The 20,837-nt window shown below is 38.8% G+C and overlaps 2 protein-coding genes across 2 annotated transcripts in view; both read left to right on the top strand.

Moving 5' to 3' along the window:
- LOC148319548 (uncharacterized) overlaps positions 1-5,146 on the top strand; it is a 49,027-nt gene extending 43,881 nt beyond the window's left edge. Inside the window, exons 60-63 of the mRNA XM_088282172.1 lie at positions 101-210; positions 489-569; positions 1,169-1,351; positions 2,986-5,146. Of these exons, the coding sequence (XP_088138298.1) occupies positions 101-210; positions 489-569; positions 1,169-1,351; positions 2,986-3,135 (524 nt within the window). The 3' untranslated portion in view covers positions 3,136-5,146. The remainder of the gene's footprint in view (positions 1-100; positions 211-488; positions 570-1,168; positions 1,352-2,985) is intronic.
- Positions 5,147-6,798: 1,652 nt separating this feature from the next.
- man1b1a (mannosidase, alpha, class 1B, member 1a) overlaps positions 6,799-20,837 on the top strand; it is a 31,066-nt gene continuing 17,027 nt past the window's right edge. The window contains exons 1-10 of the mRNA XM_088281783.1: positions 6,799-7,099; positions 9,275-9,432; positions 13,697-13,805; positions 14,040-14,191; positions 14,412-14,545; positions 14,714-14,832; positions 17,208-17,387; positions 18,111-18,259; positions 18,949-19,137; positions 20,566-20,756. Coding sequence (XP_088137909.1) covers positions 9,328-9,432; positions 13,697-13,805; positions 14,040-14,191; positions 14,412-14,545; positions 14,714-14,832; positions 17,208-17,387; positions 18,111-18,259; positions 18,949-19,137; positions 20,566-20,756 — 1,328 coding nt within the window. The 5' untranslated portion in view covers positions 6,799-7,099; positions 9,275-9,327. The remainder of the gene's footprint in view (positions 7,100-9,274; positions 9,433-13,696; positions 13,806-14,039; positions 14,192-14,411; positions 14,546-14,713; positions 14,833-17,207; positions 17,388-18,110; positions 18,260-18,948; positions 19,138-20,565; positions 20,757-20,837) is intronic.

Consider the following 20,837-nt stretch of genomic DNA (forward strand, 5'->3'; position numbering starts at 1 on the left):
GAAGTGTGATAATGCAAATGCATTTTTGACTTTTGCACAACTACCAGTATGCTAATACCGCATATCTGAATATTGAACTGTGGCTAACTGTTCTCGTTAGGAACGTATTATGTCGATCCAAACCAGGGCAGCTCCGCTGATGCTCTGCTGGCCTATTGCAGCTTCTCCAGCACATCAACACAGACATGTCTTCATCCTCAAGATTCTCAGGTCCAAAACACAAGAACACACACCTTCCATAGTCACATCGATGACAATTATGAATTGCATAACAACTTGACATTGTGAAATTCACATTTTAATCATAGTTTTATTCCTTCCTCACCATTTTATGAGGCCTAATGCAGCGTGTTTCCAAACGGCTTCAAATGTACGCTTCCCTAAGGACAGTTCTGATTATTGTGACTTGTGACTTGCTGCTGACCTTAACAAAAATCACAAATAACCTTCACAGTAACGCATATACAATTTTTTTTCTGTGCCTGCAGTTGCCTATGAAAGCCTGGCTGGAAGAATCTTCTGCAGATGGCTCCTTTCAGTGGCTCAGCAGGCTGGACCAAGGATTTCAGGTGAGCAAACTACTGCGTACATGGGCATGTTACGACCTGTTTACTGTTCGGAGGGGCATAGTGGGCTCCTCTCTCATTATTTTTTAAGGACACCCTATGTTCTAAACAAGGGGTGCCCACTATTTTTAAGCACGCGAGCTACCAGTGTCGGGCCGAGCATTTCACACATAGGCCTTCAGTGAAGTCCTACTTAGTCTGACTTGAATAAATCCCCCTCATATTACCATCATTTACGACACCACGCCTGGAGAAATAATATACACGAACACACTTATGCACTACTGAGCGAGTGTTGGACGTATTGTTCAGTTTTGCTTTTTGTTTGTATTCACATTGTTGTGATTGTTTATTAGTCATGATGTTCAGTATGAAAATGTGATTTATTCATGAGTTAGCTAAAAGGGCTTTTAGTGGTGGTGTGCATTTTGGCATATAAATATTGGTTTGGTGCTTTTTTTTTATTGTAGGAAATATAATTAATAATTTGAAGGTCAAAAGAAATGATCATTTAATTGAATCCCAAATAGAATTACTTTTATTGTTTTAGGATTTAACTGGAATCACAGCAATTGACGTTAAGTAAAGTCTCCTTTGTTCAGTTTATTTATCCAGGTGCCAACTTGGTTCAAATGCGTTTTCTGAGGTTGCACAGTAACACAGCCACGCAGAAGATGACCTACTCCTGCCACCCAGGGCACAAATTGGGCCAGTCTGAAAGAGACATCAAATTCCTCACTGACACAAGAAAGCAAAGTTTCCTTGGAGCAATTCAAGATTGTGTGGTATGCAAAGCAAACTGTTACAATTCCTAAAGCCGTGACCTGATTTGGATGTACCAAAAATCCCTTCAAATTAAAGATGAGTCTGCAATTAATTTTGAAACACCTTTGCATAATAATATCTTCTTATTAATATTAAAGAAAATAAATCAGAAATATAGATTAATTTAAAAAAATAATAACTGTGTAATAATGTTTTTTAGTTTCTATTGACATAGGCAACACAGAGGCGACACACAGGATGGGCACTTATGGGCACTAATATTTTTTCAGTCTGTCTTCGTCCACCATCCGCGACCTGGACGCCCTTCTGTCATTGTCCCTTCGTCCTTATTCCTAAAAATAATCGTCCTCCATCTTAGTCCTTTTAAAGCGCACTTTTCACCAGTCTCCACCCCGACCCCGTGCAAAAAAATGAATAAATAAAAAAATATGCTCTGCCGTGATTGGCTGTTGCCTTCAATCAAACTAAATTGACATCACTGTTCCTTCATATTTTAAATGTCTTAGTGATAAGCACCTCAAACATTAATTTTTCACAACAGGGCTGGTTTGACGATTAAAAGTACGGATAAAACCTCACTTCCGCGTGTGCTTAGTCCAGCCTTTTTAAAAACCTTCTTGTCCTCCGGCCTCCGTCCCAGGAACGGAACGGTTTGTTCGCGCTTATCTCTGTGTATATACATGTAAAGAAATTAGAAGTAGTTCAGAATAATTATTTATCTCGTAATGTGACAAAAACAAATTGAAACATTTACCAAAATATATATTCACCAGAAATCCTACTTATTAAATAAATTCATGCATGCACATTGCTACCGGTGGGTTTTCTAGTCGAACTTGGGTTACTCCGACAAACCAATCATTGTGTTTATAAATGTTGACGTCATTGTGGCCCATCTAGGTTGCCCCATGGTGACAAGGTTAAATCTAATTAGTTGAAAAAAAAAAAAAAAACAATCAAATTACTGGTATTGACCAGCAATTCCGTTTCTGAAATCCCCATATATATTCACATATATGGAGTGGAAGTCACAATGAAGCCAATACGGTAGACCAGGGGTGGACAAACATTTTGATTGGCGGGACACAATTGGTTCTAAAACTTGACAGAGAGGCCGGACCAGGAGCAGATGGATGGAGTGTTTTGGTGACCTCACCTCATAGGAGAAAAAAAAATACATTTAATTTTAAATGAAAATGAACATAAGCATTACAACAAAATGTCTGTCCTTGACACTCCACAGTATTTAGAAAATAAAACATGAACAGGGTTTATTCATTTAATTTTTTTCAAGTTTGGCGGGCCGGATTAAAACATTTAACGGGCCGCATGTGGCCCCAGGGCCGTAGTTTGCCCATGGCCGCTTTTGACAGTTGTGAATAAATAATCCAATTTCATGGAGGAAATTTTCAAATTTAGGTTGTAAATTTAGTAAATACTTCTGATGGTGTTTAGGGTAGCAAATAATGACGCTGTAATGTAAGGGTGCTAAACTGCTAGCATACAGATTTCTTTTTACTTTCACCCAAGCAGTGCTTAATTTCTTTATACTGTTATAGTCCCAATAAGTCATTGTGATTTCTTATAACTGCATGAGTGTACATTTTATATTTTTTGCTTTCTATATCATCAGCCTGGAGAGGAGATGGTGTCAGGACCTCGGGAGTCTGTGTTTGAGTTTGAGGACCTCCACCTACTTCCTGTGAGAGATGTGGCACTCATGGGTGGTCAAAACTTTACACATCGGTTTGGCTTCAGTGTTGGACCCGTTTGTTTTAGTTAGAATAGCTTGTCAGCTGCGCCACCCCATAAGAGTTTCAGACCCTCAACACAAATGCCTGCTCTCTCCTAACTAACTTCTAAGGATGCCCTCCATTTTTTTTGTTTTGTTTTTCTGCCATGGGGATTTTATTTGAAGATTAATGACTGTTGTGTGCTCAAGGTCACGGAGAAATATTTTTTTTACAGACACTTACATGATGTAAATAGGGCTGTAAATATAGACGGCCCATTGTGTAAATAATGAACATCAACCTACACCTAGTACATTCTTCATTGCAAAATAGTCACTGGTGAACTACCGGTCGTAAGCCATCAGGTCAGTTGAACTCTCCTGTCACTTTTTTGAGGCGCTGATAACTATTTATGAGTTCCACATGTATTTAATACATCGGATAGCTTACGGGGGACAGATTTTTTGGGGCTGGTTTGTTTAGAAATATTGGTGCTGTCTTTTGTCAGGCGGACAAAGAATTGTTTAACATTTTTTAAGTTTTCCCCAGTGGGCATCTGACGTCAATTCAACATCGATTTGACATCAAATTGATTCAATTGATGTCATACTGAGGTAGGTTATTTGGATTCTGTACACATGGACACTGAAGCCACTTTTGTTCCCACGTCACACTGAATTTTGAGTTAAATGGGAATATTTTCAAATGATTACGAGAGAAATGACATTCAGGCTGACATTGTCTAAGATCAAATCTCATTGACTGTTACGCAATAATTCAAAAGCTTTGGAATAATTCTCACTCAGTGCCATTTATGTTGCAAAGAAACCTCAGTGGGAAACTTTGGAAATGTTTATTACCTCATAATAGCCTCACTATTTTTGTTAGGTTTTGTTGGTGGTTTATGATTTTTTTTTTTTTTATTGGCCTTAACCAGACCTCAAGAATCAATGACCATATCAAAATATGTGGTTCGGTGCATTTTCTTAAGCCAATGTGATGACCACCATGCTGGGCTAAAACCATCACTAAACTTGATTGACTTGAGAGGGGAATCTATAATACCACTTGCTTGGTGCTCATCTTCTGATCTGTGATTACTCAGTAGTCATCAGTACATCCTCATGTGAATAGTTACTATCCAAAACTGAGAATATTGTTCTATGTACTGTTTGCCAGAGTACAGCATTGCATTCCTTCTTGTGGCCATCATACACAACTCTTTTGTTGTTTGGAATTCTCTGTATTTTGCTACCGTTTACATGATCCTTCAAAATGGTGTGAAAGATTGTTTCCTCAAACTTTTCCAACCAGCGATATAAACCTGTTTCAAAATGTAAAAAATAAAATAAAACAAAACAATTGAAAATGTTATACAAACAGTTTACACTCCATACTGGTCATCAGGCACACACATACTTGCACATACTGCATAGACAAACAACCATTCATTCATATTCACATATATGGGTACATTAGCATTCTTTTAACCAAACAAGCATGTTTTAGGACTGAGGGAGGAAGTCTGAGAATTTTAAAAATTGAAATGAGCAAAGAAGAAAATGCAAATTCCACACAGAAAATGCCAAGCTCAAATTTGGTTTGCAGAAAGCCACATGCAAACTCATATCTCTTAATACAATTTCTTTCTGTTATTTTGATATGTTCTTCTTTTTACGAATTCACAGAGCTGGGCACTTGACCCTTTTTTTGCCGGTCAGTCCCCCGCGCTCCTGCTGCGATCTCTATACCATTCTAGCCTCGATCCACCGGTCTTATTCATAAAAATTGTCAGCCACCGACCCCGTTCCGGCAAAATGTTGACATTTTGTCAAATATGTTCTTGTTCTACAGCTTCGCAACATGTTCTGTAATTCTCATGATATTTTCATGTTAACAACACTTGATTCAGCCTATGGAAGTGTGACTCTTTCTTACCCTTGCATTTCATTTATTTTACTGGAGATCACACTCAAACAAAGCCTTGTGACAATTGATGCTGTGTTTGGATGGCTGCGTGGGCTGCTGTGGCCCGGCGTCTGCTGTATTCAATCAGTTCAGCTCTTAGCAGATGAGTTTGTGTGGTTGAGTGGGTCATCAGCATTGAGTAATGCGGAATAACATGCAAGATGCTGATTGGGAACTCGGCGATCTTGTTAGGAGAGGACTGTTTCATGTAGCGCACACCAAAACAAATTTTGTTTTGATTCTCATTGTATTGTATATATTTCACCTATTGCATGATTGCCTGAACTGGCTGAGACGGATCATTGTTACTTGCTGTATGCAAATGTGCATTTAAAAATATGAAAATACATGGCACACACCTATTTTGTGAGAACACACTGCAAAAATTAACTGCATTAAGGACACCAAATAAGTTTATGTTTTGAGAGGGTACAACTATAAACAAGTTGCAGAAAATGATCTGCCAGAGCAGTCAGATATACTTTGTAAGTTAAAAAAAAATACATGGCTTTCAACAATAAAAAAAAAAATTGAAATAAATGGTTATATTTTCAAAACATAAACAAGGTGCACACTGGCGCGTCTTTCCACAATGTTTTAGAGAAAGTGCAGTCGCGCAGGTTTTGCCAAGCTTCCGTGAGCACAAGAACAGGAAGGAATATGCATGTACATATTTCAGGAGGTGGGCTGTGCCCCTTCACCCATTTCCTAGCTCCGCCAATGGGTCACTGTACCGACTGTTTGCTGTACGTATTTCAACAAGATGATTTACATTATGTGACGTAGCTGCAAGAGAAACTTTTCCAAAACGGGAAACGTGTCTATTTCTCACAATATGGCATGTACGATATTGTTGTGCTGGACGAATCATATTTTTATTGCCTCTTGTTGGAATTATAACTATTATCTGACTCCATTAACCAAACACGACTCACATTCATCCAACAATTATGCGCGCTCGTTCTGAGAGAGAAATGACCAGGAAGCCGGCGATTTCACACGGGAGCGGATTTATTCCTTGATCTAGTACAAAGCCTGGGGCTCGATTACAGCTCTGCGCGGCTCTGTACCCAACAGAAGACGACGCCCACCTCCCCGAGTTGCCCAGGATCATTTATACATTTCAACAAAACTAAGCAAAGACATCCTACTACTCTCCTATTTGCTACGTGTCACCTGCAACTAACTTTAGCTTGCTCTTATTGGATATCTTCACCCCGCAGGATAGCGTGTCGGCTCTTCCCATGGACGCGCGCCAAGGCAGTTGTTTATGCGCTCCACCGCCCATGAACCACTGGATCTGTTATTCAGCTTTCACGGTCGACCGCCTGACCATCTCACACAATAGCATCTTGATGTCTGGAACTTTCTGCGTCAGCCACCCAGTTCTCAGACGTACGGCTCGTCCTGCACAAAACATCTGCCACCCATGCATTTCACACAACCTGCCCTGACCTTTTATTGTACATTGAATTAAAGCACAATCAGTAAATATCTTTATTGCATTAAACTGAAGACATGTAACTTGTAGTCAATCGTATAGAATCCTTTACTCTTTATCTTAAAAGTGGTACCTAAATTGTCCTCCAATAGTGGAATTACCCTTACACGCGCAATTATTCATAAGCAAACAAATTTAAAAAAAAAAAAAAAAAAGGGATATAACCAAGGACGACATTGAGCATAACACACACCGTTTTGAGGTACGTATACTTTAAATGCTTAGTCTACACAAAAAATGTGGACGCTCACTACAGTTGAGGACAAGCGAAGAAGAAAATGAACACGTGACGTCACATGACGCAAAACGTCCGGTTTCCTTGTAGCGAATGTCTCCGTAGTAAATCCGTGGTTTAAGTTTTCTTACTTCCCACGTAAATGTCAGTGTCCTCCGTTTCATCTATGGAATCCGTTTTGAGATGCTTTCGGTAGTTCTTTGAGGAATCCTGTTCACGTTGAGGACTCTCCTGGCTAGCCAGCTAGCTAATGCTGTAGCTGGTTAGCTCTGATGAGAACATCGACGTGAGGAGCCAACTACACAAAAAGGTGTGTGTAACTTGTACCCTATTTCACTTTGTGTGTGTGTGTGTGCGTGTGTATATGGAAGGAAGAGAAAACACAGTGTCAGGCGTTTTAGATAACTGAGTATTATTGCCGCTTTAAAATTAACATGTACAAAGACCTCAATCAATGTATACCAATCATTGTAGAATTCCGACATAAAAATGCAGGATCACAAACGTGCGTTCTGTTGTGTGATCCAGACACTTGCTGAAGACAAGTCCACGAACTAACTCTGGATGAATCGGATCGCGTCCATCCATCTGACTGTCAGCTTGCCACTCAGTTGGGACCGTGCTGCTGAAAACAGCATCGACTCAGCCCTGATATGATTAAGTTGAGAATATATTTTTAATTTATTCAATGAGATACAACGCAAGATCTCAATATTTACTAAATGTTAGGCTTTGATCACTCTGCTGATAATCTGAGTCAATATTTGTACAGTATATGCAGAACAAGGCACATTTATGTTTGCTCTATTTTCAAATTGTGAGGGTTTACAACAGTACAGGCGAAAATACTTTATTTTTCATTGTTGACACATTTGGTACATTTCTGCCAGATCCCCAAAAGTGTGCTATTGTCCATATGCCTATTGGAACAATTGAATGACAAAAAGCCAGATGTTTTATTATAGGTTACGCAAAGGTGGATTGAATGATTGAAAATATGAGCACATTGCAAGAGAAAAGCAAAATCAGTAGATGTCATAGATCGTCTCAGTTTACATGTCCAAAGGGAATAGGAAGAAGTAGAATACTCTTAAGTTTCATTTATCAAAGTATTGCAATTGTAGGTTATTTATTTACAAGGAAGGATCTCAAAGTAAAACAAATACTTTGCTAATTAAATGTGTGTTGCTATTTTTGAAACTTCCTTTTGAACACCACAAATAATTCATTCCTTTTCCATTTAGCATCATAATTATTCCGTAGATTAAAACCTTCATCAGAGACACACATGTGCTATGTTAGTTCTTCTCTTTTATTTTTTTTTAATTACCTCATCGGTTATATCAACATGATTTTGAACATCTTCTGAATACCGTGGGAAAGTTACTTATTGTTTACATTGTACATTATTTGTGCTGTTTTATGTTTGACGAAGTCATAGAATTTAAGTGTATTTAATTTGATGAATAATGGATTGGTTGGTTCTAGATAACCTGGGGGTTGATATTTTGTATAGCTCTTTTTTTAAGTTTATAGATAGGCTGAGTATTTTTTTTTTTGTATATTCATTTCCCCATATCTCCTCGCAATGGGTCAGGTATGGCAGTAACATTGTCAATCTGTGATTTCCAGCATAGTTTTGCATCAATAACAATGCCAAGAAATGTTATTGAATTTACTCTTTGTATTTCAATAGAGTCGACAATAATTTTGACTTTGTCTTCAATTTGATTGGTGCCAAAATGTATAACCTTTGTCTTATTTAAATTCAAAGACTATTTGTATTAAACCAGTTTTTTAACTAATTGAATTCATTTTCCACAGTAGTCAGAAGCTGCTCGACTCTCTAAATAATGCATAAATACTATCATACATACAGACTTTGTTGTTGATGATAAGAAGCTTATTTTAAATTGTGTAAACCCGCTTAATTTACGAATCTGTTCGATTCTATACAGGCCAGGGTTGGCACTCTACTGTTATTGTCCCATTGCAAATTTGCGTTGACCCACTTAAGCCCCACTCGTATTTTATATATTAAAATATATTTATCAAACACGCCCCATTTACTGTGTCAAATTTGAAATTTTCATAAGGTATTGGTAACTTGCTGAAGATAATGCATTTTAAAAACAGTCAAACTCAAGGTTCTTGTGTTGAATCTGCCCGCCGTATTAATTCACAGTGTTCACTAAATTTGCTTCAACATTTAGAAACATCTGGATGGAAACACCATTACAGTGAAGCAGGTGCATCCTATTTTGAAAGTACTGTATCAAGTCAAGCTGGCTGAATTTGTATCCACCTTCTTGTCTCTTCTTAACAATTCTAACATTTCTGAGCCAGATGAGATAGCGAATTAGTATAGCACATTTTGGATTTGGAAAAAATGAAATGTCAAATAATTTTTGTCTTTGTAACTTGTTGCATGTGTCTTAATGGTTTACCTTTATCACTTAGCCGATAAACTTGTGATTTCTTTCAGGCTTCTGGATGCGGTGTCAATGACCACCATCTAATCTACCCTTCACTGACGATATGATGCATCCACCAACCAGAAAGGACTTCATCTCTCTTACTCTCACTGACCCAAACTGCCACATTTACAACAACGGGAAACACCGCAAACAGTCGTACTGGAGGGTGGGTAGTCACACAGATGGGTAATCAGAATCCGAAAATTTGCTCATGTATTGTAAGTTGCGAAGGAATGGTGTTATGGTCCTTTCAAAATGTCAATCAGGCTATTTCCCAATGTTAGGTTTGACTCCTATGCAGTGTTTAGAAATGAAATAGATTTAAAGGGGAATTCAAGACTAAAATATTCTGAACAATAATATGTTCTAAGCAGCCCCACTAGTCCAAACATGGCATTCTGATTAATATTGCATTTATGGAAAAAAAAAAATCCATCCATTTTTGTCCATCTCAGGTGGCTGCCATTCTGACACTTACTATTCACTAAAAATGACATCACAGTTGGTCATCCCTCAGAAAATGACCAGTCACGGCTCAGCTTCGGAGAACAGGTGAGCCGTGATTAGTTGGTCATTCCCTGACTCCTGAGCATCTGTGATGTCATTTTCATCCGACAGCAAGTGGCAGAATGGCCGTCTCCTGAGATGGCGGAAAACGGGTGGATTTTGTTGATTAACTCGTATTCCACAAGCAATATTAACCAGAATGCCATGTTTAGACAAGTGAAGGCACATAGAACATATTATTGCAAAGAATGTTTGTGGGTTGACTTCCCCTTTAAAAATAAAAAAAAAAAACTGAAAAAGCTTGTTACTGAAAAGCTAACCGATAATAGACTAAACACCCCCTTCTAATCGACAAGGTATGTCAATAACATGTTGTTCTATTTTCCCCTTTGTAAAAAATAACCGGGTGTGGGAACTACTAGTTTGCTGTAAGTACCTTTACTTAAGCTACATTTCCGCAAGGTTATGCAGTTTGATTTTTTTTTTAAGATAGTAGTGAGTTCCTGATTTCTTTTTTTTGTTTCGATCATCAAAAAAATAAAATATTAGTCAGAGACAACACAAGTAAAATTACTGTTAAAAGTGAAAAAAAAAAACAGGCAACGTGGTAGGGCTGGGTGAAATGACCTAAAATCAATATCGCGATGAATTGGGCAATTTTACCTCGATAACGATAAATTCCCCCTTGAGGACCAAAATCAAAATAAATGCAGGAAATGTATATTAACTGCTTTTTTTATTGACCAATTGGTACACATTACTTTCAATGAAAAATAAAAGTACAAAAATCATTTGAATAGACATTCAAAATAGCTTGCTTTGCATGACTTGAACAATGTCACAAAGAACAGGAGAAAAAGGGTACCTCTCACAAAATCTTTTCCTGCAAATAGATTGTGCCGAGATGCTGTAATGCCATTTGCAAAGGCCTAGATTTGTGTAAAGGTATCTCGTAAACAATATAAATAATGCCATGTGCAAAGGCGCTAGTCGCCTGTAAACAAAATGCTAAATAAAATGAAAAAAAATGTCAATGGAATGCCAATGCCAAATAAACGCGTGTGCTTCATCAGGAAAATGTGCCGTCTCGAGTACTCAGTCGCCACTTGTCGTCTATGTACTGCACATTCAGGCTCAAACAGGGATCCATGTTGCGACTCGACCACAACTCGGATGTGGATGCAAAATGCTTGACATGTCTAAGCTCCCGTCCAGATGTTGTCCATATCGGGAAGTGCTGTTTGCGGCAAATATTTCCGTACCTCTCGTCGGCTACGTTCATGAGGCGTTTAAATCCTCTGCGCTCCACTGTTACTAGAGGAGCTCTATCTTGAGCTATATGCTAGGCTATCGCGTCCACCACCGAGACGTTCTCTCGTATGATGTCGCCTCCGTTAGTGGGCTGTTGTCACTTGTCCAACCTTGCTTCTCACTTTGAACTTTTAGCACAAGCTCCAAGTCAACAGCATGGTTGTGTTGTGGGTGGTGAAAAAGAAAAGGTTGGACGCGCTGTTTCAGGTGCTTACGACGCACTTTGTAGTTCATGTTCTTTTGCTCAAACATCGTCTTTATGGAACCCAAAACATTTCCAAACGACAGATGTCCAATTTCTTTTCGGGACAGGCGCGACAGGAACAATTTCAACTAACGTTACTTCGTCTGCAGCCGTGTCAGCCGCTTCAGGATTTGAATCGCCAGCTACGAACGCGTCTTCTGTTTACATTCTTCCTCAGCGCATGAGTCACGTGACTACATGCGCTGTAGCCGTCTTAAAGAGGCATGAACATCGCAGCAACAACTGAAGTCAAGCATTTGTGATGACTTGCAACCAGTCTCTTCCAGCACTGTGGCTCACTATCCTTGCAGAATTGTTGGAATTTAGCCACATTTGAGGGTTTTCGAGCATGACCACCGCCTCATGACATAACATCACAATACCATTTCCGTCAGGACTTAGGCCAAGACCCTGCTTGCTGCCAGAGCTGGCTGCGTACTGAGTCTAAATTAGTTTCAGTATTGATAAATGTGGAGGTGATATGCATTTTCCCTCACTGGAACTCTCAAATATTATATGAAATGCTAAATGCTGGGTAGACGCTTTTATATTTTCACGTTTAGATGGACTTGAGTGTGCATATGCATTTTGGTGACGATTGGTCACTGTTTTCGGACACTAGCTGATGTGAACTGTTTTTACACCTGCACGTGCACTCAGTGATGACAGTCCTCATCGGGAGTCTAGTTGTCCATAGCGAGACAAGGAAGCCTATAGCTCTCGTACGTGATGTTTGCAGAAGGACTTTGAAGGCGTCTGATGGCCTAGCGCGCCGCGCCATACAGATTTTAAAGGCAGCACCACAATTTAAGCGGGAAAGAATTCATTGCCGCCAGCATCCATGATACATCAGTCGACAGACTACTTTTGAAGTGCAATTTTAAGGGTGCAGTATTATATGCTACACACGGGAAATGATACATTGATTGCTTCAAAGATTTTTTAAATATTTTGTTCATATTATGGCAAACAAGCCCAGTCGTATACTCATGTGTACAATATAGTAGTATATACGAGCAGACGTGATCCCATAAATGCAACATTTAAACAGAAATGTCTGTCAAGGTTTTCACATCCGAGTCATGGTTGGAAAAAAATTAACTAATGGAAGCAGGTTCCTTTCAGTGACCTGGCTCGCCCAGTGTTTGCTCTTCACAGAATAAATAGAACTTTGCCCTTACCCACTTCGGTGCACTTGAAAATTTCCAGTTGTTCTTTGCGTTTTTATTTTTGTTGTTGTTTGTTTTGTTTTTGTTTTTTTTATATGCATATACGCATGCGTGTGTGTACATTGCTCATGTTATACCACCAGCAACTTTATGGAGTAAGCATATCTACTTACCCTCATTGTGTAAAGTATCTGTTTATCTGCAAGCAATTGTTTCTTTTCTGTTTTTTGAAATATATACAGTAAAAAATATATGCCTTTGGATCGGAGTCAATTCCACGGATTTTCGCTATTCATGAGCCAAAACACTCAAATGTATAGTAGTGATATTCTTTTATTTTTTCCTCAAGCACTTGCGTATTTGGAATTGGAGTAATCCAAAAGTAATTCATATTAATCAAGTTATATTACTTAAATGTTATGGTACTTGGATTATCTACTTTTTTCGTAACAGGTAACTAGAAATTTTATTAGAATATATTCGAAAAGTAACCCCACAAGTCACCTTCTGTAGCATAATGTGACCGTTTATAGATGTGATTTTTTTTTCTTCTCAAACTGCATCAAATATGAACTATTCAAATTGTCTTTCAGGTGAGCTTGTTTAATCTCTATTTACTTTAATGCGTCCATTACACTATTTTCTGCCTCTATATTTTTTGTTTGAAAATCTCTTTCTGTTTGGACAAGATGTTTATTTTCAATTTACAATATTATTGCAATATAATATATAGCATATTATTGCAAAATGGGCGGCATGGTGGCTGACAGGTTAGCATGAGTTCAGAGGGGCAGAGTTTGATTCCAACTCAGGTCTTCCTGTGTGACGTTCTCCCCATGCCTGTGTGGGTTTCCTCCGGGTGCTCTGGTTTTCTCCCTCCATTCCAAAAACATGCATGGTGGTTTGATTGGACACTCTGAATTGCCCCAAGGTGTGATTGTGAGCTTGAGTGGTTGTTCGTCGTCTATATGTGCCACCTACTACCTGAGGACAGCTGGGATAGGCTCCAGCACCACCGCGACCCTCGTGAGGAGAAGTGGTTCAGTTAAGGGATGGACTATTGCAAACGAAACAGGGTGCGACCCACTCCTCTCCAAAATTCTGGTTAATTGACTGCAGTCATTTTAAGCATCAATTGAATTTAGTTTACTTTAATTTACTTTTTTTTTTTACTCTAACCTTGTTTTATGTGTTTACAGAAATGGAAGCAGCTGTCTCGACTCCAACGAAGCCTTATCCTCTTCCTTCTTGCTGTCACCTTCATATTGGCACTACTTTTTTATTCACGCATATCAATGCCAACGACTGGTAAGTGCACCTATCAGTCCTTGTCATTATGGCAGTGTGTAATCCGGTTGCAGGATTGGTACTAATGAGATGGATTTATTCTACCCTGGTATGAGATTGCAAATTAAAATTGTTGTAAAGCAAGGATGGTTTATTGCATTTGCTGTTTGTGCTTTTTGAAAGTCTGATTCACAAGATCATGAATTCATGAATTAGACATCTTAAGACTTGGTACGCATTTGTTTGTCTTTTTAGATTCATCACAAAAGGATGACTGGCTGGGAATGAACAATGATGGGTTGCAGCCCGCATTTCCCCATGTAAAGTTGAAACCAGTTGTTGGCCTGGATTCTGTTACTGACCTTAAAGGACCAAACATCCCAATTTTTCAAAGCCCTCCCATAAATGTGAGAAACACACCTTAACAATCTATGTATGGATGTATTAGGGTTGCAAAAATGCATCACTAAATTAATTAAGTCATATATATATTATATACAACTGTATTTGTATGCATGTCATTCACAGTGTGTGTGTGTGTGTGTGCGTGCTCGCAAGCATGTTTTTGTAATTGTCTTCAGCTACATGTATAGTGAATTCAACAATTTTTGCTTTACTTATCCACAGAAGAAATTTCCAAACAAAAGAGGTCCCCCAAGTCTTCAGAAAAATGTTAATGTTTCACACACTTTTGTTGTGGGAAGGCAAGAACAAGTACAAGATGAAGAGGAAAATCGCGAGAAACAAAAAAAGTTGGTTAGGTGAGCTTGTTGGCCCTTGAAAGAACTATTGTTATTCCTTAAATATGTTGACAAGCTGCATTTGCAGTTATTAAAAATTTTTTTTTACTGGTACTTTACAGTCCCACTTTAGAAGAGCTGTTTTTAGATTGTCTGTAGTCTGTAAAGTACTTGTTCTCTGTCATTCAGCTGGAGGGGAGCAATGATTGCAGCCGATCAGGTCACTGAGCCTCCACCCTCAGCCAATGAGAAGGTTGCTGCAGTCCAACCAGCGCAAGCAATATCAGATGCTACAGTCTCAGCCACTGGTCAGTGCTGAATTCCCTTTGATGGAATTCGTAATCCTTAAACTAAAAGTTGATGCTGCGTTGCCGTTAGCGCATATGTATACAGGATATGTTTTCAGAAAAGTGAATTTGAGGCTTTGCAAAGTGCTTGGGCAGCATGTAGATAAAGCACAATGTAAGTCGACTTTATCTACCAGGGATGGCTCGACACTATGGAGGGCTGAAAGTGCCAAAATTAAATAAATAAATACACCATGAAATGTTGAAATGAATTTGTGATTAATCAATTAAATGTTTCATTTATTAATTATATATCAAATTAAATAAATGTGTCATTCATTAAATTATCAATGATTATACATCTGATTGTAAAAATCTAGATAATTATTTATGTGTTTAATTGATTATGTATTTAATTATTTTTGTATTTAATTATTTCATAGTCCCGCGTTGTAGTGTTTCATGAAATAATTTTATGTCAAACTTCCATCAAAGTTAGTGGGCGGGGCTAAACGCTGACAAACTCAAGTCTTGTCAAAGCCGTTGCTTTGGCCTGAAGTGGTTGGGAACATGGCTGCTACGATGATGGAGGACTTTCATGAGCTACCTTGATTGAGCAGTCATATGTAGTTGTTCTGCTTGAGTTTTAAAACTAATGTAGGTGTAAATAGCGTCACTCAGTGCATCATAGTTTTCACGAGACACTCAGTTGGCATCAATCCATTAATCTGGAATTGATTTGCCTTGACTTGATGAGGAACTTTGATGGGCGAGTTTGACAGATAAAATTAATTCATAAAATAAATAAAATGAAACACTGCCACACGGGGCCATTAAATAGTTAATTAAATACATAAATAATTAATTAATCACATAAATATATGAACTATTCGTAATTTAATTAATTAATTACACATTAATTTGTTTAATTCCATATTTAATTAACAAGTGAAACATTTAATTAATTAATTAGTAGCAGTTTTAGTAAAACATTTCTATTTAATTCGGGCACTTTCAGTCCTCCATACGATGCTACTATTTCATATACGATACCAATACTGCAGCCTTGAGGTTGGGCTGATAACGTTACGTTTGTTTTTGTCACTCTAATAATTCTTAATATTAGGATGGTATTTGCTGGTTATTGGCATCTAAAAACACCACATCACATCACTGTAAACCTATTGTGATTGAATATGATTTTGGGGTGGCGTTGTATTGATATTGGGAGCAACTATATCATGGCAATTACAAAGAACTGTGACAAGGCACACTAAAATGTCGGAAAGACAAGTCAAGCTAGTGGGGAAGACATGTCAAGCTAGTGGTCCCGCCATCACGCAGGCCAATTTCAAAATAATAACGTACATTGGCATCAATGCATTATTTTATCAACATACATTTTTTTTCTTTTGCAATATGTGATCTGTATGGTTTACGGATCAAATATGATTCATGATTCAGCTTGTCTAAGATAGCCACTTAGCCACTGCTAAGCTCTTTATAGTTTTAATACAATATTTAAAACGTGTTGCATTACATATGAAAAGTATAACGTGATCACTGATCTGACCTTTATATAGAGCCAACTGTTTCTGACATGGAGAGGATATGGTGTGGTGTGTTTTTGTATGCTGTTGTTTTGTATGTGATGAACTCAAGGTTATAAATGAACTTTTTTCTGATCAGCAGCCAATTTGGCTTGTAACTCTCAAAGGTTACCACAGAACAGCCAATAAGAATTTCCATCAGCCTTTTTTTTTTTTTTTTAATTCATGCTCTGCTGTTTTTATCTCCCTCACACTCTGTTTACTGTTCTGGTTGCTCTCTGGACTGTCATTTGAATCACAGGCATTCACACAGCCAATGGGCATGTGTGTCATTATGACACAGTATTTATTGGAAATGTAGGTGTCACTGCCAGGGACACAAATGACAGAACAAAACAGAGCATAGGATTGGCCATCGTTTGAGTTTGAACGATTCTGTATTCGATTCAGATTCCAAACAATTCTCGATTTTGATTCTTTCGGTGGCGTCCAAACTACACTTACCTTCTACACTGCGTGTTAGTGGTTTTTGACCGATATGATGAACATCAATATAAGGCCTAACAATTCAACACAAAGCAATATATTGCTTTTTTGGGAACAATGCAATTCGCTATAAAGACGATTCCGGCACGATATTCAGTAACTAATTGAACAACAATGGCTTTTCTGTAAATACGATACAATACAATATCTATACTGATTAAATAAAGAATGATATACATATTTTCTGTCAACAAATGCACACTGAACTACATGCATGGTGTCCATTACAAGTTACAACTGACTCAGTGGTAAATGAGACTAGTCATATTAATCCCCTTTTGTTGATTGGTTCATCTGTAGGTGTGGATAGGCTGGAGGCTGTGCGTGATGCCTTTCGACACGCATGGAAGGGCTACAAGGACTACGCCTGGGGCCACGATGAGCTTAAGCCTATCTCAAAGTCTTACAGCGAGTGGTTTGGTTTGGGTTTGACCCTCATTGATTCCCTGGACACCATGTGGATTATGGACTTGAAAGAAGGTGCTTTATATTTTTGACCTGAAACAATTTCTTGTGAATTATTTATTATTATATGAATTATCCAGATGGAACAATTCCAAAATTAATGTTTTGGTGCAAAGTATAAAGTGATTCCCGTATCTTGATGACATTTATTAAGCAAGATGAACTGGGCTGTACGGTCTGTCTTAAAGTTCTCGCATAATTATCTGTTCCACAGATATAAATGCTAATAATTCCATTCATCTGTACTAATTAATTGAAATTGTAAAATGTGGTGGCAATTGGCAGCATGCTTGTGCATCATACTGCCGTTCTTCAAAAACAAATGTACTGTAGTTACTTGGAGAGCAATACCATATTTTCTGTAATAAATATTATTCTATGACAGGGGTGTCAAACTCCAGTCCTCGAGGGCCGTTGTCCTGCATGTTTTCCATCTCTCCCAGCTGCAACCCACCTGATTCAAATGAGCAGGATACTTATCAGGCTTCTTCAGAGCTTGCTGATGAGCTGATCATTTGAATCAGGTGGGTTGCAGCCGGGAGAGATTGAAAGCATGCAGGAAAGCGGCCCTCCAGGACTGGATCTTGACACCCCTGTTCTATGAGGATCATTCCAGAATCAATGTGCCTTTGAAATTAACTGAATAACACTTGGTTTATATGTAAAGTAATGTCAATCAAAATTGTGTGATCATTATTATCAATTTGTATTAAGTTGTCCATTGATTGTGTGCCACAGAGTTTGCAGAGGCAAAGCAATGGATAGAGAAGGAGCTTTCGTTCAACCAAAATGTGGATGTAAATCTTTTCGAGACAACCATACGTGTCCTGGGCGGTCTGCTGAGTACTTATCATCTCACTGGAGACCAGCTGTTCCTAAATAAAGCCGTAAGTCATCCAACAGGCACCTCTCTTCTCATTGAGCAGTTGCGGATTCATAAGAGTTAAATTGATGCTTTCTGTATTGCAGTTGTGCTGATGTTACTGTTAAGTCCCTTTTTGGAGGGGGAGGGGGTATTGAGGCGTTGGGCTAGATTAGGAGGATTGTCAGAAAAGTTCCAGGACTGGTGTCACAAAAGATGTGTTTCAAACCCAACTGATAAACTACGAGCTTTCCATTTCAATGTGAACCAGATGATCAACCAGCGCATGTCCAAAAAGATTCTTTATGTGTTTTGTTCAGTGCACAAGAAGAGGCGAGCATTGTCACAGGACAACTCGCTGCTTCACCATGACATGTCCGCTCAGGTGCTGAGGCAACCTTCTCACTTGAGCTGGCTCAGTGTGATTTTATTCATTTTTTCCTTCTCTTTCCCAAGCTCAATGGGGCTATTCCTGGGACCCATTTTGAAGGTGTTTATGGCATAAAAATGACTGTGACAGCATTGAGAATCTTGGAAGAATCCTTCCTGGAGTGATTGAAGGTGTGGCAGAGAAGGCTGGGAAATTGCGTTAAACTCAAGTTAAGCAAAACATGTAGTTGGGATTTCCAATATATCTTTAGTGACACCAGGCGTGGAGCTTTTCTCGCACATCTTATATGTTCGAGGAATTCAATTTGACATTGCTGCTTACAGAAAGACCTTGGGTCCAGGTTGATGCCTGCCTTCAAAACACCCTCAAAGATTCCTTTCTCTGACGTGAATATCGGGAAGGGAACAGCTCACCCACCTCGATGGACGTCTGACAGCTCCATGGCTGAGGTTACGAGCATTCAGCTGGAATTCAGAGAGCTGAGCCGCCTCACTCAAGACCCACAGTACAAGGTCAGGAAGGCACAACACTATCATAACGATCATATCTCCTGAATGGAAGCTGGACTCACATGAGCATGGAGTTGAACGCTAAAGACTCACCTAATACAAAATTAAAGTTTTCTCTGTGAGATAGACGTAAACATTTTATACTGGTTCCTCTAGTGCACGCAACATTTCTTTTTGGTGCACTAGTTAGGTGCACCCAAATTTCCATCTGAAAGTTGTGAAGAGTAACAGGGTTGATATTGGAGTTAAAATTGATCCTACATATAATGTAGTGTTGTTCCGATACCGAACCGCTAAATGGCTGTGCAGTATCGGCCAATACAGATACTGTACCGATACTTCTGAAAAATCAAAACATAAGCTCAATTTTTCTTGTAATTCTAAAGAATTGCTAATGCAGCTGTCATCTTATTTTATGTCTTCATACGTATTGATTGAAATACAACATTTCTGTTCATAGCTGCTGAATCTCCAACCTAACGCGGTTCTTACCAGTTCAAAGTCGGCTGTACACCCAAGCACTTATTTTGGGTCGAATCTGGACTATGGCAATCAGAGGGTAGCCACGTTCTCTCCTTTTGCTCCAGACCACAATGTGCCTACTATGTTTTGTAGTTGAACCAAATGGAGGCAAAACCAAAACGTTTTACTTTAAAGTTTGGCTTGCCTTAACCAAAATCCCAAAATCTGTCTCTCTGTCTTCCTCTTCTTTTGTCTTGTGCACACTTCTTGCACTGCCCACATACAGCACCTTTGAATACTTAAAATCTTCCTCCTTCTACTTCTCCTAGTTCTTCTTCTTTCTCTTATTTTTCTTCTAGTTCTTCTGGTTGTTTTTCTTATTCTTCTAGTTCTTCTCCTAGTTCTTCTTCTTTGTTATTCTAGTTGTTCTTCTCATAGTTATTCTAGTTCTTCTTCCTCTTCTCCTAGTTCTTCTACTTTGTTGGTGTAACACAGCTCTTTGCATACGGCCAGCTACTGTACACAAAGCGCCAATCGTTTCCATATACGTATAGTCAATCCCATCCATTCAAGCAACCCTTCTGTATTCACCCCCTGCAAACAAACAAACGGGAGACAAGCTGGGGCGTTTACGTCAATCGTTAGTAAAATGGGCGTCCACCATTGATGGACTGAGAGTTCCGGCGGTACTTCACTTGGTCAGTGACAATTACACTGGCCCAACATACTTCAGTCAGTCCTAGTACATCAATTTTCTTCTAATTTGTCGTTGGGGGGGAGGCAGGGTTTTATTGAGCCAGGCAGACATCTTACTTCCAGGTTAGAAAAATAACTGCCAAAATGACTCAAATTTCAAATAAGATTGCTGTTGTGCTAAAGGTAATAGATGAAGTTAAGCAGATTCATTTCTTTTTCTGCACATTTATGTATTTGTGACGCCTTCTGTCTTCCTGTGGTAACCCCTTTCAGGAGGCTGTAGATGAGGTAATGAAGCAGGTCCACAATCTGCCGGGAAAACATGACGGTCTGATACCAATGTTCATCAACACCAACAGCGGCCAGTTCTCTCACAGAGGCATCTATACACTGGGCGCCAGGGCAGACAGCTACTATGAATATCTGCTCAAGCAGTGGCTCCAGGGAGGCAAGACTGAAGATGTGTGAGGACAACTTTTCAATGGATGATTGAAATAGACGCAGATTTATTTCCTCTGTGTGTTTTTCCTATATTTTGGTTATTA

Source organism: Idiotropiscis lumnitzeri, chromosome 18 (assembly GCF_059441095.1).
Source record: "Idiotropiscis lumnitzeri isolate Australia: NSW breed Sydney's pygmy pipehorse chromosome 18, RoL_Ilum_1.0, whole genome shotgun sequence".
Taxonomy (NCBI): Eukaryota; Metazoa; Chordata; class Actinopteri; order Syngnathiformes; family Syngnathidae; genus Idiotropiscis; species Idiotropiscis lumnitzeri.